We start from the raw sequence: 26,974 nt of genomic DNA on the forward strand, positions 1-26,974 counted from the left end.
CTCGATACAGCCAATGTCATCATCTGAAGTAGAGAAAGAGCCTGACTCTTCTCTCAACATTTGTTTAACTTTTTCTTTCTCAGGTGGGTTAAGATGACTCAAATCGACTGGGGGATCCCATTCATCACCAGAGGTTTGTTCTTTCCTTGCTTCCACATTACTCACTGTTACTGGAGGGGAGGGGCAGGGCCTTCCAAAGATCTCTGATGGGTAGACTGCTTGAACGTGCTGCACTGTCCCAATAACAGTTCTGCCTCTGAGCGTTATGTCATGGTCTGTTGAGTTTCGCACATCCACCATTATGAATGGTTTTGCCCCTTTTTTCAGTGATACAAGAGTATCGGTGAACTCGAGGCCCTGTGGCCACTGTGGGTCAACATTAGGCTCAAAGATCAGTGTTGTGTCCTCCTGTAAAGGTGCTGTCAAAACACGGCACTCTACTTTTAAAGCTGTGTGTTTGGGGACGAGCACTCGCTCTCTGGTTGTCTTGGCTACATACTCATGGGATCGCCTTTCAGCAGTAACTTGCTTTACAAAAACTTCAGCACGATCCATTCCAAAGCCAGGAAAAGCCGCTTGGACAGTTTTGATAAGCTGTTCTTTATCAGTGGCGTTATTCTGCTGCAGTTCAATATCAACAATCAGTTCAATAACATTTGAGCCAATAATAGGTTGAGCAAGACTGTTACCTTTAATCACCAGAGTGGGAACAACGACCTCTGTTGTGGGAAGTCCGTTTGCAGCTAATTTAAATGTCACTTCTATCCATCCTGAATATGGTAGCTCTTCCCCATTCACTGCAGTGAGGTTTAATGTGTCATCAGCATCAATGACTTCAAAAATGTCCCTCAATGTTGCATGTGGTAAGTGTTCTCTTTTCCAATGTTCACTCACTGCAGTCACTTGTGAGCCGGAGTCCCATAAGGCTCTAACATGCTGGTCTTGAATCTGGCAGTCAATAAGATATTTCTTTCCGACAAGTGGAGCAACTTTGACTTGTTTTCTTTGTCGTGTTTTGGCTCTGACTGCATTACTTGTGGTTGTTGAGCACTGATCCTTATGAATTATCCAGTGTTCATGTTGACATGCCTTAGAACAGTATAACACACCTTTACATGCTGCGCATTGTTTAAGTTTCACATTTTTTCCATTTACAGCACAGTGTGCACAAAGTTGGGGCGCTTTTGATGAAGCGGTCACTCCCTGCCCCGCTGGGGTAACCCTTGCTCGTTTAAAGCGCTGCCTCTGACTTGATCTGCTCTTCCCATCCTGCAACCGACTGCAAAGTGTTCACTACTGCCACACCTGAAGCAGTTTTCTGTATTTTCCTGCTGGCAAGCATAACATCTCCTTCTGAGGCGTGGAGCAGGTGTGTGAAAAGAGCGTTGGTTGCCAAACCTTTGGTTGAATTGAGGATAGCTGTGTTGGACTCCAGGGGGTGGAGCAATCCAGTGTCTGGGTGGTGGGCCATGATGGGCTGGTGCTCGCTGAGGTGGAGTACAGTCTGGTGCAGCTGCTGCATCTGGATACTGCCGTGGTAGGTAGGAGGGCTGCTGCATGGACTCTTTGATGGAAGACACTTCAGCTTTAAGATCCTTTAAGAGACACATGTTAGCTCTCATCTCCTGCAGTTCAGAAAGAATATCACTTTGATTCTTACTGTGACTCGGCTGACTCTTTTTCTCCTTTTCAGCAGGCGCGTGGTCAGACTGAGCGGAGTGGACGGCTACAGGTCGCTGTGGTGTTGTCATTTTTTTCTTGTTTTGTCTCTCACTTTCATAGGCACATGCAGTATTCAGTTTTTCAAACAAGAGTTCATCAGAAACATCAGCTTGTTCCAAATATGGCTGGAGATCCCGCTTGATATTGTCGTTCTGCAAACCAGTCATAACTGAGTGTAGGAACATGTTCTGTACTAACACACGATCGTATCTCAGGCCTGACTCTGACTCTTGTGAAGCACATAGAATCTTCTGCCTCAGGTCGAGAACACGGATAAGGAAGTTTTGCGGCGTCTCTTTTATGCCCTGAACCTCAGATGACAGCTGCTTGTATAATTCTGTTGCGCTCTTTTCTTGATAATGACAACAGAGCATCCTCCTAAGTGTTGGTAGTGTGAGGTCACTTTTCCCCTCTAAATAACTGCGCAGCTGCATTCCCGGGACAATGGCTCTTATGACAGCATCAACAATCTCAGTCTCAGGAAAACCCTTGAGGAGGCCGTGCTCAATCTGCCGGGCTAAGCTGGAAAATGTGAGGCGATCTTTTTGTCCTGGTTCTCCAATTTGTCCTGCAATTTTGAATTCTTTGTGCCAGGGGGGTGGGACCTGACCTGCACCTAAGGCTGACGATCTGTGGATGACTGTGGTGACCTGAGCCTTATGTTCACTTCCCGTGTGAGTGCTTCCTGCAAAAGGCAGTGTCTGTAACTGAGGGGAGCTGCTTTCTTGTGGTTTAATGACCTGTGCCATGTCCTCTCCATTTTTGTCTTCATTTTGGGGTGTTTGAGGTTCAGTTGAGTGGTCAGCCATGGTTATCTCAGCTATTTTGTCCTTAAAGAAGAGGAGCTCTGACAGTCCCATATCCTCAAGTTCTTGCAACTCTTCCCTTTGTAGGTGGCTACTTATTATGGTGATTAATGATGCTTTGCTCTTTCCTGTCACATGCTCAAAATCCAATCCGGCAATATTGAGGAAATTACATAATCTCTTTAGATGTTCTGCTGATAGTGTACACAAAAGTCCAAGTATGTCCATCTGTACTGTCTCGACCTCAGTTGATTCCATTGTCCTTGCAGCAAAAACTCAGTGCCAGTCTCAGTAGTAGTTTGTGTGCCTAACGTTGGCAATAGCGCTCCTGGTACTTTAAGTTCACCTCAGATTGCTGATGCTCTTTGTCTTTCACATTTAAACACCACCGTACTTGCCACTTGATGCTGCCTGCCTGGGTAAGTTGAAGGGGACTGGATGAGAGTTGGGGACGTCTGTTGCTGGCAGAAGTCAGACCCTGTCTCACCAGATCCCAGCAGTGCCTCCAAGAAAATGTTACACCCCTGTGAAGGGGATAATAAAGTGAACACACAGACACGCTGTTTCCTCAGTCACATACCGTGTATTAATGAATTCCTCAAAATTATACATTGCCAGAAAAATAACATTGTACTGTTAACAGAAAATATCATTTATAAACACATGAAACACATTTTCCTATCAATCATCTATTATTCAAATGCTTAACATTGCACAGTAAAACTACAAATATGGCTCAGAAATAATGCTATTTACGTCACCATGCAGTCGAAAGGAACAACAATGAGTGTCACATCCACTTTCATTTAACTTTTCCTTCACTCCTAAAGTTACTACAGACATCAGTGTTTTACTCCACATGTCTCTCTTAACAAACAGAAAACACATATGATCTGACAAATGCATCATCATTATCATTTCTCACCTGTGAAGGGGATAATAAAGTAAACACACAGACACGCTGTTTCCTCAGTCACATCCCGTGTATTAATGGATGGACGGAAGCAGCGCGTTTCCCTCCACAGGGCTCAGGCATGAGCAATCAAAACCTGATCATAAACAATTCTCAAAGAAATAAGCTTGTAGGAGCAAAAACACTGCAGAAAACATTGTCAAGTAAGACCCAAATACATATTTCAAAACAATATCAGAAATTAATTGTTTAACACACAGATTAACCATCTTTGGCTCAACACTGGGTGTCTGCCTGGGAGACCAAAGCAATGGATAACAGATAATTTGATCAACTACTATGAATTTCACTTTAGATCTTTTTTAACCTTTCATGGATTGTTATTTTTAACCAAATACTTTCATGAATTAAAACATTCTGTCCCTTAGTATTTTAACATATTCACAGCATTTTAACAGAACTTATATGACATTACACAAATTCACATTTGTTTTTAACAGCATTTTAACATAACTTATAACACCATTACACACTCCCCGACAACATAAATGTCGTCCTCGACATTGAACGATTAAGACAGTTGTATAGCATACAGTCCAGATATACCAAAAATGATGTACAAAGACAATCACAAATTCACATTTGTTTTTAACAGCATTTTAACATAACTTATAACACCATTACACCTGCAGGGGTCGCTGCCGGTGTGACCGGACCAGGCGCAGAGGAAGCGGAAGCAGGAGCCACTGGTTGCGTGATTCAGAGTGGGCTCAAACCAACATCCCGGGCGGAGGTCCACACGAGGTCTAACCAACGCGGCGATCAGAAGACTTGGAGCGGGTTCCTCAGGAACCGACGACAGCTGTGGTTTTTTTATTTTTATTTCTTTTGGAGGGACTAATCCTATTTTTAATTGAATTTTATTTGTAAAATGTTTTTTTTTCTTGGAATAAATACACTGCAAATTCTTAAGCTTTGTTGTTGCACTGCTCACCCCTGGGTCAGAGCCTTGGTTAAATGGGTCCTAGTCCCTCCACTAGGTGGCGTTGTCAAACAACTTTAAATTAAGTTATTTGTAACCCCCTCAGCCACATATAAATAAAGGCAGCGCAGACAAAATGGCTAACTAGAAGTGGGTCATGGACCAGGACTTGAAGACGCTTCCTGTAAGTGAAGCAATTGTGTTCAATTTACATAAAGATATGAGCAAAACAGTCAAATAGAAATGAAATATGAATAAAAGTTGATGGATCAAATAAGTCAGTCAAAACAGAATATATTAGGATCAACATCAAATTGACTTGAAAATCCTACAACAGATAAAAGGGACATAAGTTTAAAGTTTATTAAAAAGTGAGATCTTGAGTCTGCTTCTAAAACATGAACATTCTCTGCAGCATCAGGTTCCTCAGCAGGTTTTAAAGCTGCAAATCGGCCTCACAGCAGGTTCTTGTTGCAATGATGAAACAGACTCTGGTGGAGAACCTAATGGTTCTTGATGGTTCAAAACATAAAAGTAAATCTGTAGGATCAGAAGACACCAGACCAGGAAGAACTTTAAAGCTCTGGGCTTCAAATGGAGCCTTGAGCCGGAGCCACATTTGATTCTGCATGTGCACTGAACCAGGGTCAGTGCGCGCATACATGTATGCGCAGGTATCCATTGATAATCCTTTAGGAGCAGGGCCGGCTCTAGGCATAGGCGAACTAGGCGGCCGCCTAGGGCGCCACGTCCCGAGGGGGGCGCCGCGGTCGTACAAGGGGCGCCACGACGCTCTGTGTTCCGTGTGCCCCGCTGTGCAGCGGTCCGACGCACCGCGCTCCTCGTCCTCGGCGCTGCCCGGCACTGATCGGTATTGTTCGGCATCGCTCCTCAGCCCCCCCCCCCCCCCCCCCCCCCCCCCCCCCCCGCTCAACAAATGTCGGGACCGCTCGAAAAACACGCTCCCAAGGGGCGCTCGTCTCGGGCTCGCCTAGGGCGCCTCTGAAGCCCGGGCCGGCCCTTTTTAGGAGTGTAGCATAATTGCACTACCGCGAGGGCGCAGCGTTTCCATCTGCCTCTGTTCTGAGCTGAAAAGGAATCTCGACCGCTCCCGGTATCTTTGACCAATCAGAAGAGCCCCTGAGGCTCTAACTGTGATTGATCGAGGGGCGTTCGTCACACGTTCTTGTGGGAGGGGCTTAACTTGCGTAAGGTCGTGATGTCAGAGAAAACAGGACAGGATTGGCTGTGCTGGGTTTCAAATCGCCATCTTGCTTAAGTATCCCTAAGCAAGATGGCGGAGATGCCGAATCCTGCCTACAGCACCTTTAATATAGAGGACTTTAGTCCAACTCATTACCGTCATTGGGACAATGGGCAATGATAAGGTTTAGATTCTTCATTTGAAACTTGAAAATGTTGAAAATATCAACAACAACAGAGCAGTGAAACCAGAGAAAGTACAATATGTCACCTTCTGACAGAGGCTGGTGAAGAATCCTCTCTGGACCGCTTCAAATCACGATCCAAAGCTGATGTGGATCAATGTCCATGACAGTGGAGAACACCAAGAAACTCTCAGACCCTCAACTTCAAATGATTTGCATATAAATATGTGTCGGCAGCTAAACCAGTGAACCCTGTGGAAGACAGAAGAAGACACTGTTTCCACATCGTTCAGAGACAGAGAGCAGCTCTCTGCTCCTGCGGTGCTGAGACTCACAGCTGGTTGGATGTAAATGAAGAAGAGCAATTTCTCTCTCAGAATGTTGGAACCGTGTTCAAGCTTCAAATGTTGATATTTCAGTGGAGCACCGTGAATTTTCTGAACTCAACATGAATGTATTGGTGTTGCATTTTTCTTGGTTGATTAAGTTATTTCATTTAATTTAATGATGGTTTTTGTCATAATAAATACACAGACTGACCTTTCCTTAAGTGTCTCAACTTTTAAATGTCGGATGGTTCAAAATCCCACATTTGTCACTGTTTTTTGATGTGAAACTCTTTCCAGGTAAAATACATATTGTATTTAAGTTAAAAGATTCAGAATCAACTATTTTTTTGCATTCAATTGGTGCATTTGTGTGTTGACGCTCCCAGCAGTCCTTCAGAGCATGTTTGGGTCTGCCAAGTCTGTTGGGTTCAGACTTGGCAGACACTGTCGGCCAGAGCTCTGTCCAGCACCCCTCCCAAGGACTCCAAGAAGGCCGGGTACTCTGCACTGCTGTTCGACCCAGAAGCCAAAACAACAGTGAGGCACCTGAGCCCGACCTGAAGGCGGAGGGACGCCACCCTCTGGTTCACTGGGGTGAACTCCAACACATGGCGGCTGAGCTGTGGGGCTGAAAGCAAACCCACACCAGCCCGCCGCTTCTCTAAAAAACACACCTGATTTAAGACCTCTGTGATAAATTCCTCTAAAGATTACTTCTGAAGTTTACCTTTATGTTTCACAAAGTCATAAAACACAGGAAGCTATAACATCTTAATCAGGTTGTTTGGAGGAAGGTGAAAATGTGACTTTCCCACAAAGAGGAAGAGAGAAGCAGTAAGCTGTTAGGTAAAACATTAATACAGGAAGAAGTTCACCTCGGTGTATTTTCACAAATCTCATGATCAACTGCTCCTTCTATTTCTCTTCACTGTACTCTTTTGGTAAGAGAATGATTTACTGAGCTTTAATTTAGCTCAGCTAGAAAATTAGAAATCAATTCACATTTACTTTCAAGATTATGTTTTGTGTCGTGTTGTGTTACATTGTGATTTCTTACAGGTGACGAGTTTGAAGACAGTCATGTCTCTGAATATCATGATGAGGAACATTTTACTGAGTTTCCTCTTTGTTTCAAGTGAGTGTTCAGTTTTAATCAATTCCAGTCTGACAGACCAGTACAGACAGAAACATTCAGAAAAAAAACAGTAACCAACACATGGCTGTTGAAGTTACTTTTATATGAAATTAATTTTCTTTTCTTTGAGAGTTGTCACTATTTCACTATTTTCGTTGAGATTTGTCACTATTTGGTGGTAATTCTGAATTTGATTTTACAGGGACTTTGGCTTGTTCTGATGACGCAGAACTGTTCATCACTGCACCGGAAAAGTTGGAAGCCCTGAGTGGATCTTGTCTCATAATCCCTTGTAATTTCAGGACTGCAGGAGAAACTGAGTTTGACAGCAGCAGAGCCCCTTTTGGAGTGTGGATTAAAAATGATAAGAATTTTGGCCCCTATCCAGAGAATGTGATTTTCAACAGTAGTCGGCAGGATAGCGGATACCCGATGGAGATCATTGGAGACCTGTCTGAAAAGAACTGCACCACACTGTTTCATAATCTAACCACTAGTTACTCACAGGATTATTTCTTTAGAATGGAGAACAGGCCATATGTGGCAACAGCTATTTGTGAACATCTCCAAATCAACATTGAAGGTGAGTTTGTTTGTTTTTAACTATTATGTTCTTTGCACTTTCGCCTGATTAGTTGGTATTGTGACATTAACAGAGAATTAACATTATAGTTGAATAAACAGAGCTGCAAACTCTTCTCTGCAGCTTGTTTCTTTGGCTTTTTAGAAGTGACATTTAAAATTTATATATCTTCATAACTGTTGCTACAGTGCTGGTTCATTATTTAAGAACTATTCATTGATTTATCTCAGAGATGATTGTTGGGGAGAAAAAATGAGAACTTCTTTGGAGAACTGAAGAGTTTCCATCAAACTTTTTGACTTTAATATTTTAAAAGAAGAAAAAACAACTTCTTTGTTTTTAATGAAACAACTTGTGTTATTTTAAATAAAAACACAAGATCACAAGCATTCAACCAATACAACCAGGAGGACACATATTTTCATTTCAGAAATGTTACTTGATAATTGCTGCTCCCAGGGCCGGCCCGGGCTTCAGAGGCGCCCTAGGCGAGCCCGAGACGAGCGCCCCTTGGGAGCGTGTTTTTCGAGCGGTCCCGACATTTTGAGGAGCGATGCCGAACAATACCGATCAGTGCCGGGCAGCGCCGAGGACGAGGAGCGCGGTGCGTCGGACCGCTGCACAGCGGGGCACACGGAACACAGAGCGTCGTGGCGCCCCTTGTACGACCGCGGCGCCCCCCTCGGGACGTGGCGCCCTAGGCGGCCGCCGAGTTCGCCTATGCCTAGAGCCGGCCCTGGCTGCTCCACACAAGAATGCAGTACATCTTCAAACATCTGTAGTTAGTCTGTGTGGCCAGCAGGTGGTGGTGTTTCTCCTCATGTGACTACAGCTGAAATTAAAATTAAAAAAATAAATAAATAAATAATGGAACACGTCTTCCATGTCTCTTCTGTGAATTTCACCAGAAACTTGCACATGAATGAAATACGTATTTCTGGTCACATTATGTACCCTTTGTTATGAAACTACAGATTCTCCTCCGAGGCCCATAATGAGCGTCTCTGGTGAGCTGAAGGAGAAGGAGTCTGTCACTATAACCTGCTCAGCTCCCACTCCCTGTCCACACCTCCCTCCTCGACTCACCTGGAGCTTCCAACAAGACACTCACAGCCAAACAGAGGAAAACACAGATGGAACTTTAACCACTAAGATCCAGCAGAACATCACTCTGTCAGACCAACATGATGGATTCAAGCTCAACTGCTCTGCTGTGTATCCTGTTGATGGAGGAGAACTTGTGAAAACAGCTGTGGCAGAGTTCACTCTCAGTGTTTCTTGTAAGTGATCCTGTCAGCACATCACAGTTCAGATGTTTCTGATCAATCAGGTGAACAAGAGTCACTTTTTCTCCCTCAGATGCTCCTAAAGACACGTCAGCCTCCATCAGTCCATCAGGTTTGGTGTCTGCAGGGAGCTGGGTCAACCTGACCTGCTCCAGCAGAGCCAGACCTGCTGTCAGCTACACCTGGTTCAAGATCAGTGATCATGGAGCAGTCAGAGTGTCTGAAGGAGACTTTTACAGCTTTAATGTGATGGAAGGAGGAGTTTATTACTGTGTGGCTGCAAATGATCTGGGAAGTCAGACTTCAGATCCGATTCTTCTGACTTTTGCAGGTAATGAGAGCTGTTTTCTTCACTGAGTGCTCCATCTATATGAGTAAATTGTTAATTGGTGTGGCTGGACAGTAACTAATGTCTTGTGATTCAGTTGATGGAAACATTTAAATCTAATTCCAGTCACAGCTACAAAGGGCAGGATTAACATATCAAAATATTTTAGGATGACTTCTCTTACCTATATTTAAGTTATTTTCACATTTTTTTGTTGATTAAATTAGTTGATGGAGACAAATTTAGGAGTTTTTTTTCTATAAGAAGCTGTAACGTATTACACCTGTATTCATCATCTCTGGATGAACAGTAACTGTTGCACCATGTACATCTGGACTCCATCAGATTCAACCTTTTTCCAGCTTTTACGCCACACAAAACCAAAAAATAAATCTGATTGAAATTCAGAGACATTGAAGTTTTTTTTTTTGAGCTGTCAGTTTGCAGAGATGTAGGATGTGATGTTTGTCTGCAAAAGACCTGTATATCTAAAAAAAAAAAAAAAACACACCCAATGAACACGCCATCACAGTTTACTAGTGGTTTGGTCTGTCTTCACACAGTGAGAAGAACAGTGATTACTTTCCTGCCGGGAATTCCTATGTTGAATTTGCATGTTCTTTCTGTGTCTATTGGCTTTTTTTCTGGCTTCTTCACTCATTCAGACATTCTCAAATAGCTAAATAGTTAAATGGTGACTGTAAAAATATTTAGTTGTTCATGTGGACCTTGTGACAAACAAGGAATCTGTTTCAACTCCTCTAATCGGCTGAATTCAAACCAAGAGAGGTCACATAACTGATCCTGTCTGCACATCGGAGGTCAGACGGTTTAATGAATAAACTCAATATGAGGCATCTTTTCAGTTTTCATCCATTCATAAAATATGACCAAAAGAGAGAAAGAACACCTTCAGATCTGGAAAAAAAGAAGAAACTCTTGTCAAAACTTTGTGTCAGTGCATGGTGAATATCTGGTTAAGAATTCCAAAATAAAAGCTGCTTCACCTTTTTTACATGCTTCTTCACAGAAACATGAAGCAGCAGCAGCAGATCTCAAAGTGTCAAAGCAGAACTGAACTAATTAGATCTCCAGTTTGTTTGTTCTGCTTTCAGTTTAAAGCACTTTGTTGATTTTGGTATCGTGTAAAACACCTTCTTAGAAGTAAAGAACTTAATTCAAAGTTTGGACACTTTGTAGAAGTCTCAGCAATGACGGTTCGTATGATTCAATAGAATTATCAAAAATTTAAATAGTCTTTGTTGCACTTTTCAGTTTGGTTAACCTCTGTGATGAAGGATGAAGATTTACAACTGAAAACAGAATCAGTAGAAGCAGTGAGATTACAAATGTTCCTCCAGTGGAGACGATCATTGTTGAATCCTTTCGAGACAGAAAACTGTAAGATAACTTGTGTCTCTGCAGACGATCAGAGGTTTGGACTCGGAGTCCTCGTTATTCTGAAGATCGTGGGAATCGTAGCTCTCTGCAGTTCAGTCGTCATCGTTGAGTGGTGAGAAAACTGCTTCATAAGCAAAATTTTTCTTTAATAAATGTTACTTTTCAAAATGTTCACATGTTGTTTTTCTAATACAGCTGGCTCAGAATGAGATTTCACCACAAACCAGTTAAGGTAAGCAAACAATGTTTTAATGTGAAAACACTCAACTGTTGAAAAAGAAACTCCCAATTTGAAATAAGATGCTTTTATTTCATGCCAGTCTTACATAGATCCTGTGATTTTTTTTTTCTTTTATTTTGTATGCAGTTTGTACATGAACCTGCATCTTATTCGGGAGGAAAACACTTTGGATCAAATTTGATTATGATCACAAAAAGAAACTATTTCCATTTACTGAAATTGCACTTCAGTGTCTTAATGCTTTATTGCAAGACTCTGTAGTGTGTGTGAGTCATATTTCCAGCAGAGCAGAGGGAAGATCAGTGCAGCTGTTCAACCTGACAGCAGAGCTCTGAAGGCTCTCTGTGTCGTTTCATTTCCACACAGGACTCACAAGAAGCAGACTATGTCAACACAGTGGAGGAGAGTCGAGCCTCTTGAGCCACGAGGAGAAGAAGAAGATGTTAAATCCATCATCAGTGACGTGGTTTATTCTTTCTAATTATGTCTAACAACATGTTTGTCATTCATGTGATTCACAGCTTGATATTTTCTTTGTACATTTAAATTAGTTTGATCTAGATTTATCATTTGGAGTTATTTTTTTTCCTTTTGTGCCTTTTTGTGATCATTTATGAGCAACTCATATCCTCAGCATTTGCTTTTTTTTCTTTTGGTTATTATATTAAAATTCAATTATTCAAAGTCTTTCTCTGTCATAAAACTGTAAAACAAACAACAAAGCATTTGTACAGCAATCAAATGATAAAAGATTAAATAAAAACTGCTGAAACCAAAGAAGTGTTTTCATAACTGATTGATAGTTTAATCTCCTGGTCTGAAGAAAATGAGTTGATGCAGGAGATATGCTCTTTCTCAGCTGGTCCTTTTTGGCTCATTTCCTGTTATTGAAGTCACAAACCACAACAAGTCAAGAGAAAACAGGCACTGGAGACAACACTTTTAGTCTTATTGTTATGTTCATGTCTTTTTTCATCTTATCAGTCCTTGCTTTTCTATTGACTTCCTCCTTCTATTGACAACTTGTTGCTATGAATGTTCCTAGATGTTTGAGTTTTCTTAAATTGCTGTCAGAGCAGGAAAGAGGAGGCCTCTTCCTCCTCCTCCTCTTCCTCCTCCTCCTCCTAAATCAAGGCCGATGAAGTTTCAGCCTACATATAATGAATGGAGCAGTGCCTTGGATGGAGAAATGTGGCTCAAGAGGCGAACACAAAAAGAGTCTGACAAAAGCAAACAGTCAAGAGATCGTTTTTTATTTTCTAGACATTGACAGGAGAGGGAACGATGACAGAATGAAAGAACATAACGGGAGCCGTCATTCAGCTGAAGCCACAGGAAGTTTCCAGAGAACTCGACGTCCCTGATACTGAGTTTAAAACCCGCTGATGGAGAAGATTCACGTAGCAGACTGTCTTTACGGAGAAGAACAGTTGTGGCCCAGCCTGAACTCAGAATAGTTTAATTTCTTTTTTTTTTCTTTCTTTCTTTTTTTTCGAGTTTCGCTTAGTTCAGTTAATTTCAGTCATTTTAAAAAGAAAAAAAAAAACCAATTCATTACAATACAGAAAAAAAAGATTTCAAATTCTTGAAGCACAAAGAAGAATAAACTTAAATCATCTGGCTGTTTATCTCAATCCTTTTCACTGAACAACAACCAAACAAAATGACAGTGAAGTCTGAGAGTCCTGCACAGCCGCTCTCACTTCTATCAGTGTTACTTCATCACATCACAGTGATTCTCCCTCATCATTTCTTTGTATTTTAATAATACCCTCATTTTAATCAAGTTTTGCTTCCTTAGATTATTCCATAGCTGGTCCCCTTTTTACCAAAATGCAACTTTCCCTCACTTTGGTCCAGATTTTGGTTTTATGAAGATCTCGGTTCCTCTAAAGTTAGAGTTACTTTCACTTATTGCAATCTGCTCTGAACATTGGGGAGTAAAGTTTCTTTCAGAGCTTTATACAAAATCCACAGCAAACTATACTAAGTCGTGAAATTTCAATAATTTTAAGTGCTGAATAATGGGTTTCTTCAAACTCTGCTTTATTATTTTTTTACGGATCATTCCTTTGTCTCTGTTCTGAAACACTGACTGGATCTTTGTTTCAGTGGCATTTCTCCAAATTTCAACACAGTCGGTCAGATATGGAACAATCAGAGAATTGTATACCATCCACAGTGATTTGTCATCTAGCAACTGTTTTTGATATTTTTACTTTTGTACAGTCTGTGTGAGAAACTTCTGATTTTACAGGCAAATGTCATCAGTCTTAGGAAAAACAGCCAGACGGCCTGAATCACAGGTAAAAGCACCCAGACCCCCTGAATCATGCCAGCTGTTCACGCATTACTGCCAGGAAACTGTTCAAAGACACTCAAACATATGGTCAGGGTGCGATCACCACAGGACCAGAGGATAAACTGACAAAAGGTTTTTTTTTTTTTTTTTTTATAAAAGTAATAGACTTTGGTCAGAGAAAAAGTACTAATTCTATATTTTTTTTAAATTATTATTATTATTATTAGTATTATTAGTACTGAAGTAAAAGTAAGAAAGTACAGTTCCTGAAATATGTACAAAAATATTTTCTTTACACAATATAGCTTTTGTTATTGCAATAGTACATTTGTCAGCATTGATACATGAGTTGAATCTTCTGCAATAACTCAACTTGTATTACAATTTTGATATTGAAACATCTTTTTCTTCCAAAGTTAAAAAAAAAAAAAAAAAAAAAAAAAAAGGAGCCACCTGGACTTTATATATAACACAGCCAGTCAATTCTATTTGATTTGAAACTTCCTGCTGCAACTCCACTGTGAATTCATGTAACAAGCTTTAATCATTTCACTGTAACCTCGTAGAGGTGAAAGCAAGCAAAGAACCACCTCGAACAACTGTAAGAAGGAAACGAGTACAGAGGTTTTTTTTCAAATGCCGGGCGAGAATATCAACTTTTTTCCATCTGTGTGACTACTAATCTGTTTTTTTTTTCTTTTCTGGTTGCTTCATTCTTTGATTGGAAGTTTTCCTTCCCATTTGTTTTCTGATCCTGCATTATTGTTTTTTTCTTTAAATAGAGGTTCATCTTTTTGTGATATATTGGAAAATTCAAATTGTTCTCCTGGCTGTTTTCCCTTATTTTGTCCTCAAGATGGAAAAAAAAACTTCAGTGAATCTTCACTTGAGCGTAGACCTGCTGGGGGTCCTCGGCGGTCTGAGCTGAGCTGTCAGACGTGTTGACCTCCTGGTTGTTGATTTTGACCTCTGCGTACACCGCTGTCTGAGACTGTTGGTGATCCTGAGCCGAGCCAGAAGCCGGGCCAGGCCTCAAGTGGGAGAAATCGATCTCGCCGTAGTGGATGTTTTCTTCGGCATTAGTTGTTGGGTTTTCACCGACCATCTCATCCCTTGGTTGGCTCTAGAAATGCATCAATGGGGAAGGTTGAAAAAGGATCTCAAACACATAACCAAAGACATTTGAACTCGACTGTTCTGCTTTGTGTTTTCTTACCTGCTGCTGCTGTCGATACATCGACTTTGACCACCTGAAAGACAACATATGCTGTTTTTCCAAGCATGTCGGGAATGACAGTCAAACTGGACACAACCGCATGGTTGCTAAGCAACCCATTTACACCATGAAGCTACGTTCACACCGCCAAGTGCTGTCTGCGATTTTGCGTCAAAGACAAGTGAAAACAAATGGGAACGCGCGTTCCAGCTGCGATGAGATGCAACGCGTCGGGGCGTTGGCGCTACGTGTCGCGATTTTGCGTCCGACGCTGAAGTTGGGAAATCTGAACTTTGGCGCGTCGCGATTTTGCGGCAAACCAATCATAGAGCGTGTCCATGGTGACGTCGGCCAGGGAGCTGGAACCGGTCCGAAGAGAAGCACTACGACCATGGAGGAGCGTGTTAAGGCTCGTCCATGCTTCACTTGTACGCATTTCCGCGTCCGCTTTGGAAGGTCCGCGCACCACCGATGCGGACGCGCTTTCTCCCATGCTGCATTTTGAGCTCAGCTGTGTGCGTCTCATGCAGGCGCGGTGATCCACGCAGCCTCGAGAAGCTTTTCGGGCTCTACAGACTGTTTATCTGCTCCTTTATTACGGTTTATTTAGAGAAAATTAAGCACATACATTGTCAGTCCATTATCTTTAAGTATTAAAGTTTATTTAGCCTTTTTTTTCTGTTTCTGAATCGCGGGGCAGCGCCGGAGCGATCAGTTACTTTTTCACTTCTGTCTGCAGACCTTCTCCTCCTTCGAGACAGTCTCTCTCTCTTTCCACGAGTTTTTCACTCTTTCGGTGTCTTTAAGTGGAGCCATCAGGCTGGAGCTCCGTCTACTTTCACTTTTACCGTCATGTTTTGTTTGCTATGGCGCTCTGGCGCAGGCGCACACTTCCGCGACCTGCGCGCAATGCGCAACGCGGTCTCAATTTCTGGCTGCTGCGCGGACGTCCGCGGATCGGTCCGCGCGGACCCTAGCGGACAGGAATTCATGACGATTTTTACGTCACGCGGACCAACGCGCACCCACGCGGACATGTGAAGCATGGACGGGCCTTTATAATGGCCGTTTACGTTTGCCTAGAGCTCTGGGACAAAACTTCTTCATTTTACAAGGAGCCCCGCCTCCCCACCAGACACGACGCGTCGCGTCTGGTGGGGAGGCGACTTTTGGCCCCGCGTTGTTCAGCGTCGGACCTCAGAATTGACACGCGTTCAGCTTCTCGCGTTGACGCGCTTTTTGACGCAAAATCGCGTTCGGTGTGAACGTAGCTTGAAGCTACGTTTATGCTTTACGTCACACATGCAGAGAAGTGGATGAGCAGGAATTTGTGTGTGTGTGCGCAGCGGAGTCACGTTTGCTGCTTACCAAACAAAGATGATCAAGCATATGAGGCCGATGATCCCAACGATGCCTCCTAGAATGGCCTTCCACTGGAAGGAGGGACATGGGCCCTCTCCTGATGGGAGCAAGAATGACAAAATCAGAGCAAAGTCTCTTCTTGCTGTGTGAAAACAAACCGAACGACCACACCGCCATGATGGGAATTTTAATTGAACACAAACATCTCAGTAATCGGACAGCTCAAAAAGGCACACTAATAGAAATAAAATACAATTCCATTTATTTTTTCGTGCTCATGAACGTTGGAAAAGGCTGAATCTGACGGAGTCCAGGGGTCCGTTTCACGAAGCAGGTTTTTGTGAAAACTCGACATCTGTTAACCATGAAATGAGGGAAACTTTGGAGATTTCAGTTTCACGGAGGGAGGGAACTTAACCCAGAGATTAAGGAGTCACTCTAACCTGTTTCACAGAGGGAGGTAACTTAACCTCTCAGTCAGTTACTACAGTAACAGACTCTCTGGAACTAAACTGGTCCAGAGCAGGTTTTCCCTCAAGACCTGAAGTTTCTGTCTGACTCCGCCGACTTTCAGCCACACATGGAGTTTCATTTCCTCATTCATCCATTCAGTGATCTGGAGAGTTCAGAATGTATTTCAGTGGTCTGTCATTTATAAAGTGCTACCAACAAAAATTGTAAAAAGGAGATACATAAAACAAAAAATGCATGGAAACAAAGTAGAGGAAGAAAATGCAAGACTGAAAATAATGAAGATATAAAAGTGTCAATTTGATAGATAAATAAATAAAATTTCAGATGAAAATAAAATACAGAAAACTATATAATTTGGGGAAAAGAAAATGTAAAAGCAAAAATGATACATAAATAGTTACAGGCATTAAAAATTAATGAGAAAAAAAAATTAAAAGAATAAACTGAAGTGAAAATAACAAAATAAATATATATTTTTAGTCACATTTTATAGGCTTTTACATGAAAAAATATATATTCTTTTTGTATTATTAATTTATTTTTTAATTTCTATATTCCTTTTTTTTATTATGTTAGTTTCGGTCCTCCATATGGAGAAAGTTGTCAGACCGCAGCATTCCCAGACAATTATATTTAGTCCATCATCTACGTAAACAACCTAATCAGACCTTTGTTGCAAATAACAGAGTTTGATGCAGTTTTAGAGACGCAGTATAAATAACTATGTGTCTATAGATGAGAAGACAAAGCAGAACGATGCACCATCAAACATCATGGTTCTCCAATGAGATTATTCTGAGGTGTCACCTGTTTCAACAATGCTTTTATATTTCATTTTAAACTGCTACCAAGTGTGCTTCTTCCGATTGCACCTAAACTAAATAAATCAATATTTTACAATTTAAGCAGTTTCCCCTTGTAACATTGTGATTGCAAAGGACTACATATTACCTGATGCAGTGACCCGAGCAGCAATGACCCCCCTTTTTTTTGCAGCTCCAACGTGTTACAGTATTTTCTAAAAATATAATCAAATACGACGCATGAGCACATTAAAATGAAAACCCCTCCCTCTGCTTCCTCGTTGCGATAGTGACTCAACAAAAAGGGATCGATTCATGCTGTCTTTTAAAAGTTGTGGCTCACGCGGTTCACTCCAAGTGAAACTATTCAGAGTTGATCGAACTAATTCAAATCAGCTTTTCTGATTCCGAAAAATCAGAGACTCCTGCCGCAGAGTAGATCAACTGACAGGTCAGATTGACACTCAGCGTTTGTTGAACCTGCTTTGTGAAACGAACCCCAGGTGAACATGGTGCAGCAGGTTACATAAATATTCTACATTGATGATGAATTTAGATGTGACACATAACAGCCTCTTTGAAAAAACCTTCAAAATTTGGGTCATTGAAATTTAAAGGAGCACAGCGCAGTTTTAAATATTAAATCAATTATTCACACCCACACACGTTTTCACCTTTGCCTGCTGGGCAGCAAGAGCTATTTCTGCAAGATCGCAGTCGCTCCTATTTTCCTGTACAGGGCACTGAAGGCACAGCAGTACTCTGAGCCTGACGTAATGCACGCTGCTGCTGGTCTGGTATCCTTAAGTTTCGCTATCTTCAATATACAGTCGTTATTTATTTCATATACAATTGTTTGTCTCTATGCCTATTTTTTCAATAAAGATTTTGGGGGAAAAAAATCCTTAAGTTTCGCTTTGTCCGCCATTACTCCGCCAGATACTTAGCAGCAACAACTGAGCAGTACTGAGTACTGATGGAGCTTCCATAAAGTAAGAAAAGACTTCTACTCCGGCTTCTAGCACTGCCACAACTCCAGCACAGACCCCACCAGGCAAAAGAAACTTACATTTTACTCGGGCGCTACTAAAAGAGCGAGGAAGAAGTTCCCCTCTTCTGTGCAGACACGAGCATTTCACTAAGCTGAAGTTACGCCCAAGGCCTGCAGGGGTCGGTGTTTTGCAGAAAACGAGCAAACTGCGCTGTGCTCCTTAAGCAACATAAAATAATCTAAAAAAAACTTCTGTCATACGCTACTGAACAGCCATGCCTATTAGCGCTTTACTCCCACAGATGGAGCCCTCAGTGAAGGAAACAGCTCTCATTACCTGCAACAATCACAAGAATCTTTTCTGAAGTCTGATTTCCCAGATCATTTGCAGCCACACAGTAATATTCTCCTCCTTCCGTCACATTAAAGCTGTAAAAGTCTCCTTCAGACACTCTGACTGCTCCATGTTCACTGATCTTGAACCAGGTGTAGCTGACAGCAGGTCTGGCTCTGCTGGAGCAGGTCAGGTTCACCCAGCTCCCTGCAGACACCAAACCTGATGGACTGATGGAGGCTGACATGTCTTTAGGAGCATCTGAGGGAGGAAAAAGTGACTCTTGTTCACTTGATTGATCAGAAACATCTGAACTGTGATGTGCTGACAGGATCACTTACAAGAAACACTGAGAGTGAACGCTTCCACAGCTGTTTTCACAGCTTCTCCTCCATCAACAGGATACACAGCAGAGCAGCTGAGGTTGAATCCATCATGTTGGTCTGACAGAGTGATGGTCTGCTGGATCTTAGTGGTTAAAATTCTATCTGTGTTTTCCTCTGTTTGGCTGTGAGCGTCTTGTTGGAGGCTCCAGGTGAGTCGAGGAGGGAGGTGTGGACAGGGAGTGGGAGCTGAGCAGGTTATAGTGACAGACTCCTCCTCCTTCAGGTCATTCAGATCACCTGAGACATTTAATGTGGGCCTCGGAGGAGAATCTGCAGTTTGACAAACAAATCGTCAACTTAAATTAGGATCTGACAATTTCTTCATATATCAATATTCAGATCAACACAATGTTAAGAAACACATGGAATCAGAGCTGTGGACGTAACATCAAACAAACAACCATTCACAGTCACTATACTCCTTTAAAAAGTTCAAAAACAGGGTTAGAAGTTTCTTAGCTCCATACATATTGTATTCTTGCTGTGGTGTATCTGTCGAGCTATGTGTGGGCTGGTCTGATCACTGATGCGCTTCCGTGTTAAGGTCAGTAAAAAAAAAAGATAACCCAACATATAAGTCTACTAAATCTAAAGCCGACATCATTTGCAGTGCACAGATCTACAGGTATCCTGTTCTCATATAGTGACTAGTGTAATGAGTGATATATTCATTTTCTCTCCAGCAATTCTCACTAAGTACCACCATTCGTCACAAGCAGGAATCACTGCTGAAAAGGCACGTTTTTTGTCACAAACAGACATGGTGGTCCCCAAAAGTACAAAAGGCCAAAGAAAAATAGATATCATGGCATGAGACAGCAGGCAGGGTGTTTTCAGTCTGAGCCAGACAAAGCATTTGGCTTTAAACTGGTTCTGTCATGCTGAGCTGTTGCTTTTAGGCCCTCATTCATTTTGTTTTGTTGAAAAGGCCTCCCAGACGACTATGTTTCAGAAAGGACCTCTTCCCTCTGAATTCCACTGCGTTGGTCACTCTTCTCTAACAGCACTTCTCCAACAAAGTGTAGCAGGACAGATGTATTTCATAGCGTTAGCTCGTGTGCTAGTCTGCAGTGTTGCTTTAAAACCGATACGTTGTTGCCAACTCGATCCTCAGTCAGGAACGTTCTGAATGACATCATCAGCTAATTTGCATAGCAGCTCATTTGCATATCTAGGTCAAATTGGGCTTTATCATTAAGACCAGTAATGGCATTTAAAAAAGTAAAAAATGACACCACTATTTTTTTGTTACGAGCGGTGTAACTAACTTCTTTTTCCAGCATCACAACCATTACAGTTACTGAGGCACAGTTCCGTTACTAGAATTCACAGCTTTCAGCTTGGTTTTCCAGAGAGCCCTGATCATTCAAAGGCTGTGTTTAAATGGAAGGACAGGCATCTATTGACACATGTATTGTGTTTTATTATTCCTTTACAAATATAGAAATGCTATCTGCAGTTACAAATCAAATTTGATTGTCTTGTCTCATCACACTGCAACATTTCACAAATTTAGATTAATGTAGTGTTTCCTGTTTGTAATTTATTCTGTCAAGTGTCCATTTATTTCGTTAATTGTGCATTCAGTTTCGTAATGAATAATTAAACATGCATTTTAAAGTTTCTTTAAAAGGGGATCTAAATTCTTTGACATTTTTTGAAGAAACACAAGAATTACTTTAGCAAGTAATTACTTTTAAAATATTTTAACGAAGTCAGTTACTTTTTGATGAAGTAACTACAACTAATCTCTTTTAAAAGTGACTTTGCCAACACTGAACAGACGTGATATGTGAAACATCTTTCGTTTTTTTCATCTGAATTTCACCTGAAGTCACATCAGGATAAACACCACCACCTAGCGGCCAGAAAAGCAAACTACAGATTCTTTAACACGTCCTGCATTCCTGTGTCTATAGCGACTATTTTCAAATTTATACATGTAACTTTTCTGATATGAAAATGTATTGCTTTGGTTGCATGCTGGTGATTCCGTGTTTAATTATAAATCAATTCAAAGTACTTTGTTCAACCAAGCTGGAGTAAAGAGTTATTAAACTAAAATGTTCATTCTAGGGTAGTATCACAAAGACCACCCAATCAGGTTCAAGTGCAAAGCACTGCACCACTGTACCTTCCCCAGATAACAATCGATTCTAAAAGAACACAAAAAATTAATAATGAATATTTTCTTGCACAGAAATTGGACAGTTTTTGTAATAATCAATCACAAATATTGATTGACAGAATTGTTTTTTTCATCCATTTTTACAAATAATAAACATATAAACAACATTTTTGTAAAAACTCACCTTTAATGTTGAATTGAAGACGTTCACAAATAGCTGTTGCCTTGTATGGTATGTTCTCTACTCTAAAGAAATAATCGTGTGAGTAACTAGTGGTTAGATTATGAAACAGTGTGGTGCAGTTCTTTTTAGACAGGTCTCCAGTGATCTCCATCGGGTAGTTGTCATTCTGCCGACTACTATTGAAAATCACATTCTCTGGATGGGGGCCAAAATTATGGTCATTTTTAATCCACACTCCAGAAGTGGTTCTGCTGCTGTCAAACTCAGTTTCTCCTGCAGTCCTGAAATTACAAGGGATTAGGAGACAAGATCCACTCAGGGCTTCCAACTTTTCCGGTGCAGTGATGAACAGGTCTGCGTCATCAGAACAAGCCAAAGTCCCTGTAAAATCAAATTCAGAATTAGTGAAATCAATAGTGACAAATCTCAGTGAAAATAGTGAAATACTGACAACTTTCAATGAAAAGAAAATTCATTTCATATAAAACTAAATTCAACAGCCATGTGTTGGTTGCTGGTCTTTTCTGAATGTTTCTGTCTGTACTGGTCTGTCAGACTGGAATGGATTAAAACTGAACACTCACTTGAAACAAAGAGGAAACTCAGTAAAATGTTCCTCATCATGATATTCACAGACATCACTGTCTTCAAACTCGTCACCTGTAAGAAATCATAATGTAACACTGAAGCACCGACATCCACTATGAGCAGTTTGATTACACTAAACATTATCTTGAAAGTAAATGTGAATTGATTTCTAATTTTCCAGTTGAGCTAAATTAAAGATCAGTAAATCATTCTCTTACCAAAAGAGTACAGTGAAGAGAAAGAGAAGGAGTAGTCGAGCGTGCGATTTGTGAAAAAACACAGAACTTCTTCCTGTGTTGATGTTTTAACGTAACTTACTGTTCCTCTCTTCCTCTTTGTGGGAAAGTCACATTTTCAGCTTTCCATCAAACAAACCTGATGAAGATCTTACAGCTCCCTGTGTTTTATGACTTTGGGAAATGTAAAGATAATCTTCATGGATCACACTGAGAGATCTTTCATCAGATGTATTTTTTTATTTTCAATAACTTGTTGAGTTATTAATGAATGAGTGTTTGAGTTATATTCTGAGATTTTTTTTTCTCCACAATTAAAAAAGTACTTATCAGAGTCGTCAGCCATGTCTCTACCCGTAACACCCTATAGATGCAAAACACTGCTCTGCAGCTTCCCCAGAGGCATGATGGCATCCCACAAGGTTCCGTATTGGGCCCCACGGTTTTTGCAATATGTATAATAACCTTTGATAAATGTCTACACTCTGCTCTTCATTTATATGCTAATGATGTTTTTATCAACAGCAACCGTGTCTTCTTCTCCTTCAGCAGCCTTTGTGCGACCGCAGCAAGCATTCAGTGTTATAAGAATCCATCCATCCTCTGTGCTGCTTTACTGTTTGGGTGCGGCAGTCAATCCCAGCTGACTGGTGGCAAAATGAGATATCACCCACCCTCACAGGAATATGACATGAACATGCAATCTCCTCACAGAGACTGATTTTGAGGAGCAGGAAACACTTTCCCACTGCCAGTATGAAAGCTTTTCAAGGACATTACTGTAAATGTATGCTTTTATTCATAACTATTTCAGGAGCATATTTTTGAAGGTGTCTGTGTTGAAGTGAGAGAGCATGTCAGTTCAAGATAAACACAGATCTCACAGTAGATTTTTAGAAAAGGATCCACTTATTTAAAACAGTTTCTGCTTTTTTATTCCCTCCGAAAGCGAGCCAGACATGTAAACATTCCCTCTTTTTTTGATTAAAGAACAGAAACAGATGACCCATAATTCCAAATGGCACAAAGGAAGTTTCCAAACCAAAAATTAGCATTTGAAAGTGAAACTATGTAAAAATCTGATATGATGTAAGTTTGGAGTCTATTTTTATTGTTGTCTCTTTTCCCCTGGCTGACTCATTCTGACATACAGTCCAACATTTACACACATTAAATTACATGTTGCTAACTATTGTAGACAAAAACACAGTTCAGGAACAGATAAAAAAACAAATCATGAATGCATTATGAAATATTGATATTTCAAGTGATTTTTTTATTTTTTTTTAAATTTTACAAAGCATTCCAAAACATTTCACGGAGTTAAGTGAGAAAACAACTGCACATACATTGGGAAAATAAAAGGCAAATAAATCAAAGCTTTGAACTTCTAGCCAGGTTTTAAGATAGATAAGGTTCCTATTCACATTGACCTTCAACCGTCCTTCACAGGACAGATTTAGAACAATCCCCCTTTGGCCAAACCAGCACTCATTAACTTGCTCATGGAGGGAAGCGGCGACTCTTCGGTGCCGCTGATGCTTCATAAAAACGCTCCAGTGTTTGTGTTGTGTTGCTTACCTCTCAGTTTGAATCCAGTTCTGCAGTGTTCCTTTCAGGTGGCGCTCATCTCGACCTCCAGCGACCTTGCGCTCACATCCTGAGTTCCCCTGCAGAAGGATGCACGTCAAAGACACGGGTGGCTCCCGACTTCACGGCTCAGTTCCAGACTTCAGCAAGCAGAAGATATGCAGAACTCCTGCGGTCACGCGTAGAAACAGAACAGTCCCTCATTGATGTTTTTTAGGAAAAGCTTTGCCCGCAGCAGTTCGGCCCTCTCTGATAGTGAAACAGGCGGGTTTAACCAAATATAGAGGAAATGCGGTGAGAGAAGGTTCAAAGTCCAGGGAAGCAGAAAACAAATAGATGAGCAGATCAGTGAGGCTCATTCACCCAGTGGTTTAGTGGAGCTCATCAATATTCAGTTTATTTGTGTTGGACATGCGCCCAGAGGCAATATTACACCTTATTATTCTATGTCATGTCACACATTTCAGATCCGTCACCTCTCATGTTTCAAACTGTTGCTGTTTTGAATGTATTGAAAGCAGCAGCAGTGTGTGTTCAATAATATACACCAAGGCCAAGGTGTGTTAGAATCCCAAAAAACAACCTGCTGAGTGTGAAAACTTCAACATGAAACAGAACAGGGCCTGCCGCTGAAAATCAGTGATACAGAATTAATGTTTGCACTGCAGTTGTGAATATCTTCGTCTGTTTCCAGCGAATCTGTCTGCTTTGTTCTCCTCCAGTGCATGAAAGCAGATGTGAAGCAAATGAATCAAGAATAAAATGAAGCCTCAGAAGAAGGGCTGATTACAAGATTTGAGAAATTCATTTAAACTCCGTCTATGAATTTCTTTTGGCCAACTATTCAGTTTCCTGTCTTGATCACATCCTCTTCAAGACACTTTGAAATTTCCCTGATCCATTCCAAAATGTTGCTTCTGCTTTCACGGTCACTTCCTTTTATCATTTGTTCCTAATGATTTTTCCTAAAACAAACACTTTCTGCTCTTCAAATCCCCTCCTCCTCATCTTACAGGCTGATGAAGACGTCTTTCCCACCTTCTGAACTCACTTCCTCAGTTATCGTGACTCCGTCAGAACAGTTTCTCTTAAACTGAAAGTAGAGGAATGTATTTTCAGAGTTCTCTCCAATGTTGCGAAAGTAACAACAAAGGCAAACAACTCAGATTAAGTCCAGGATAGAGGACAATGTTAGGCTTAGAGTAAAGATTAAGAGTAATAAGCTGAAAACAATGGCTGGTTGGTTAGGATGTGTTTTTAGAGAGAGGTAGAGCGAGAGTGCGAGGAAGTCAGAGCCAAATTACTGTTGCAAATTATTCATTTGAGAACTCACACCCAGAAATTGCAATTGTTTTTGTTTTTGCTTTGTTTTTTCTGTGTAATCTCTTATCCTCCTGTGGATCAGCTTCTTCTTTTAATTAAATTTATATCATATATTCAAACTTCATTTCTTTCCTTTCACATCGTGATTCCTGGTATAGAAGAGTGAAAACAGACAAGCTGTTTGACACTATAATGCTCTGTAAATAATCATTATCAGGATTAAAGCCAGTTGGCACATGTTGAAAGCTGCAAACTGATTAAAATATACAGAAATGTAGAGCAGAAATAAACAGCACGCCCTGATTTTCATCTGTGTCAAACTGTGTTCGATCACGGTTTCCTTTCAGGTGCAATTAAAGATAGCATCAAACAGCATTGATCAGAGTTACAATCTGATTAAAATGTTTATTTGTGATACATTATATGGTACAAGAATGATGCTCAGTGATCAAAACAATATTTCCAATTAATATAAAGAAATGTTAAAATGTGTGTGACTCAGTCCATTTCTTCCTTTCTAACATGTTTCACAAGGTTGAATTAAACGTTTAAATTCAACCATTTCAACAACTTGACAGGACATAAAGGGTTTGATTAAGTTTCAGTCTCTGGTTACTGTCTCAGATTCAAATACTATTCACATCTGTGTATCAGTACTGTGTAAGTCAAAGTTTAATTATTAGTTAACTAATAAAGGTCAAGCAATCATCTGAGCAATAACATATAAAGAATCCCTCAGAAATGGCATGCTAAAAAACATAGTGTCAATAAAAAAATATTAAATAAAAAAGTCCCTCTATGTGTAATGCAACAGTAAATCTACATTATGAAATTTGATGTAATACAGTTCTCTTCTTAATGAGTATCATTCAGGTATTCCTGTTAAAAACAGACCCAAAATGGTAAAATATCTTCTTATAGCATAATAAAACAGCCTACTCTTGTTAATGAAGGAAAGCTGGATGATAGAAGTTTCTGTGTTGAAATGTCAAAAAGTAAATCTCATAAAGTCTCAAGAGAAGAATGTCACAAGAGAAGAGGCAGCAGTCCTGTAGGAATAGAAAAATTGGTTCATTTATAAATATCAGGACTTACTTTCAGGTCCAGAGCAGCAGTTATCATGACTTCCTCTGATCCAACCCTACAGTCCAACTTCAGCTTCTATTTTTCTCGACCACAATGTTAACATACGAACAAATTCATTGCTTGTAAACTAAGATGGCCTTCCGTTACATGACTGGCTATTATTCCACTCGCTGTAAATCAGGCTACAATTTAAATGAAATGAAAGATTCATGCAGAGATGCAGTTACCGGCAGGACAGTGGACAATCTGGACTTCATGAGACAAACTCTGAAGTTGGTGAAGTCTCATTGGTGAGAGTCAGGGAACTTTACTGTGACATTAAACTACATTTACCCAACAAGTTTTATTTTATTGATTTATTTTTTTTCCATTTTAATTTTTAAAACAGTATCATGACATGCAAAGAAACAATTTACATGTCTTCCTTCATAATATCTAGGTTTACCTTTTTATCACGTCTTTGATTAGTTAATAATAAAAATATTAATTTGGTTTTCAGTTGTGTTCAATAAGTGGGGATTTCTCTTTTCTTAGATTACATGTGTAAATCAATAAAGAATACAAGCGAAGGGCCAAACTTGTAAGTAGTTCATTACAGCATTTTTTAAAAGAGCGATTTGAAAGTAGATAAAGGACTGTTTGAAATAAAGCAGGGTTTGTTTTGAAACCCATATGTGTCACTGATCCAGCCAATATCAAGCTGTTCATGTGCCGCATCAGCCATCAACCGTATGTTTTAATGTGAAAAACATGATGAATTCTAGCATTTAAACACAAATACAGTGGAAGAGTCATGTGTTTCCAAGATTCTAGGAGAAGTAGCTGTAGCTAATACGTCATAAAAATTAAGAATGTAT

At 40.6% G+C, this 26,974-nt stretch overlaps 2 protein-coding genes across 3 annotated transcripts; one reads left to right on the plus strand and one right to left on the minus strand.

The window, feature by feature from the left end:
* The first annotated feature begins 7,003 nt into the window (after positions 1-7,003).
* On the plus strand, positions 7,004-11,666 carry LOC115394018 (myelin-associated glycoprotein-like). The gene is made up of 8 exons (XM_030099132.1): positions 7,004-7,081; positions 7,200-7,275; positions 7,478-7,858; positions 8,833-9,138; positions 9,218-9,475; positions 10,898-10,985; positions 11,069-11,105; positions 11,481-11,666. Exons 2-8 carry the CDS (start codon positions 7,221-7,223, stop codon positions 11,532-11,534), a joined length of 1,179 nt encoding a protein of 392 aa, XP_029954992.1. The 5' UTR covers positions 7,004-7,081; positions 7,200-7,220; the 3' UTR covers positions 11,535-11,666.
* Positions 11,667-13,518: 1,852 nt separating this feature from the next.
* On the minus strand, positions 13,519-26,172 carry LOC115394011 (sialic acid-binding Ig-like lectin 14). Of its 2 annotated transcripts, XM_030099121.1 has the most exons (9): positions 26,127-26,172; positions 23,700-23,877; positions 21,879-21,954; positions 21,295-21,675; positions 18,938-19,252; positions 18,600-18,857; positions 16,001-16,091; positions 14,633-14,666; positions 13,519-14,539 (listed from the first exon to the last, which is right to left on the minus strand). In XM_030099121.1, the coding sequence occupies exons 3-9, from the start codon at positions 21,931-21,933 to the stop codon at positions 14,288-14,290; spliced, it is 1,386 nt and encodes a 461-aa protein (XP_029954981.1). In that variant the 5' UTR covers positions 21,934-21,954; positions 23,700-23,877; positions 26,127-26,172; the 3' UTR covers positions 13,519-14,287. The 2 variants fall into 2 exon arrangements, with proteins under 2 accessions (XP_029954981.1, XP_029954982.1); XM_030099122.1 differs by lacking the exons at positions 23,700-23,877; positions 26,127-26,172 and adding an exon at positions 22,101-22,142.
* Between the last annotated feature and the right edge of the window lie 802 nt (positions 26,173-26,974).

This window comes from Salarias fasciatus, chromosome 9, assembly GCF_902148845.1.
Source record: "Salarias fasciatus chromosome 9, fSalaFa1.1, whole genome shotgun sequence".
Classification (NCBI taxonomy): domain Eukaryota; kingdom Metazoa; phylum Chordata; class Actinopteri; order Blenniiformes; family Blenniidae; genus Salarias; species Salarias fasciatus.

What these genes read in the sequence shown, in the direction of transcription:
- LOC115394011 (XM_030099121.1), bottom strand. Translation starts at nt 21,933, where the DNA reads ATGTCTGTGAATATCATGATGAGGAACATTTTACTGAGTTTCCTCTTT. An exon ending in TCTTCAATTCAACATTAAAG is followed by an intron (nt 19,253 to 21,294) that starts GTGAGTTTTTAC and finishes GTCAAACTGCAG; the next exon opens with ATTCTCCTCCGAGGCCCACA. An exon ending in GTTCACTCTCAGTGTTTCTT is followed by an intron (nt 18,858 to 18,937) that starts GTAAGTGATCCT and finishes TTCCTCCCTCAG; the next exon opens with ATGCTCCTAAAGACATGTCA.
- LOC115394018 (XM_030099132.1), top strand. Translation starts at nt 7,221, where the DNA reads ATGTCTCTGAATATCATGATGAGGAACATTTTACTGAGTTTCCTCTTT. An exon ending in GTTCACTCTCAGTGTTTCTT is followed by an intron (nt 9,139 to 9,217) that starts GTAAGTGATCCT and finishes TTTCTCCCTCAG; the next exon opens with ATGCTCCTAAAGACACGTCA. An exon ending in TCAGTCGTCATCGTTGAGTG is followed by an intron (nt 10,986 to 11,068) that starts GTGAGAAAACTG and finishes TTTCTAATACAG; the next exon opens with CTGGCTCAGAATGAGATTTC.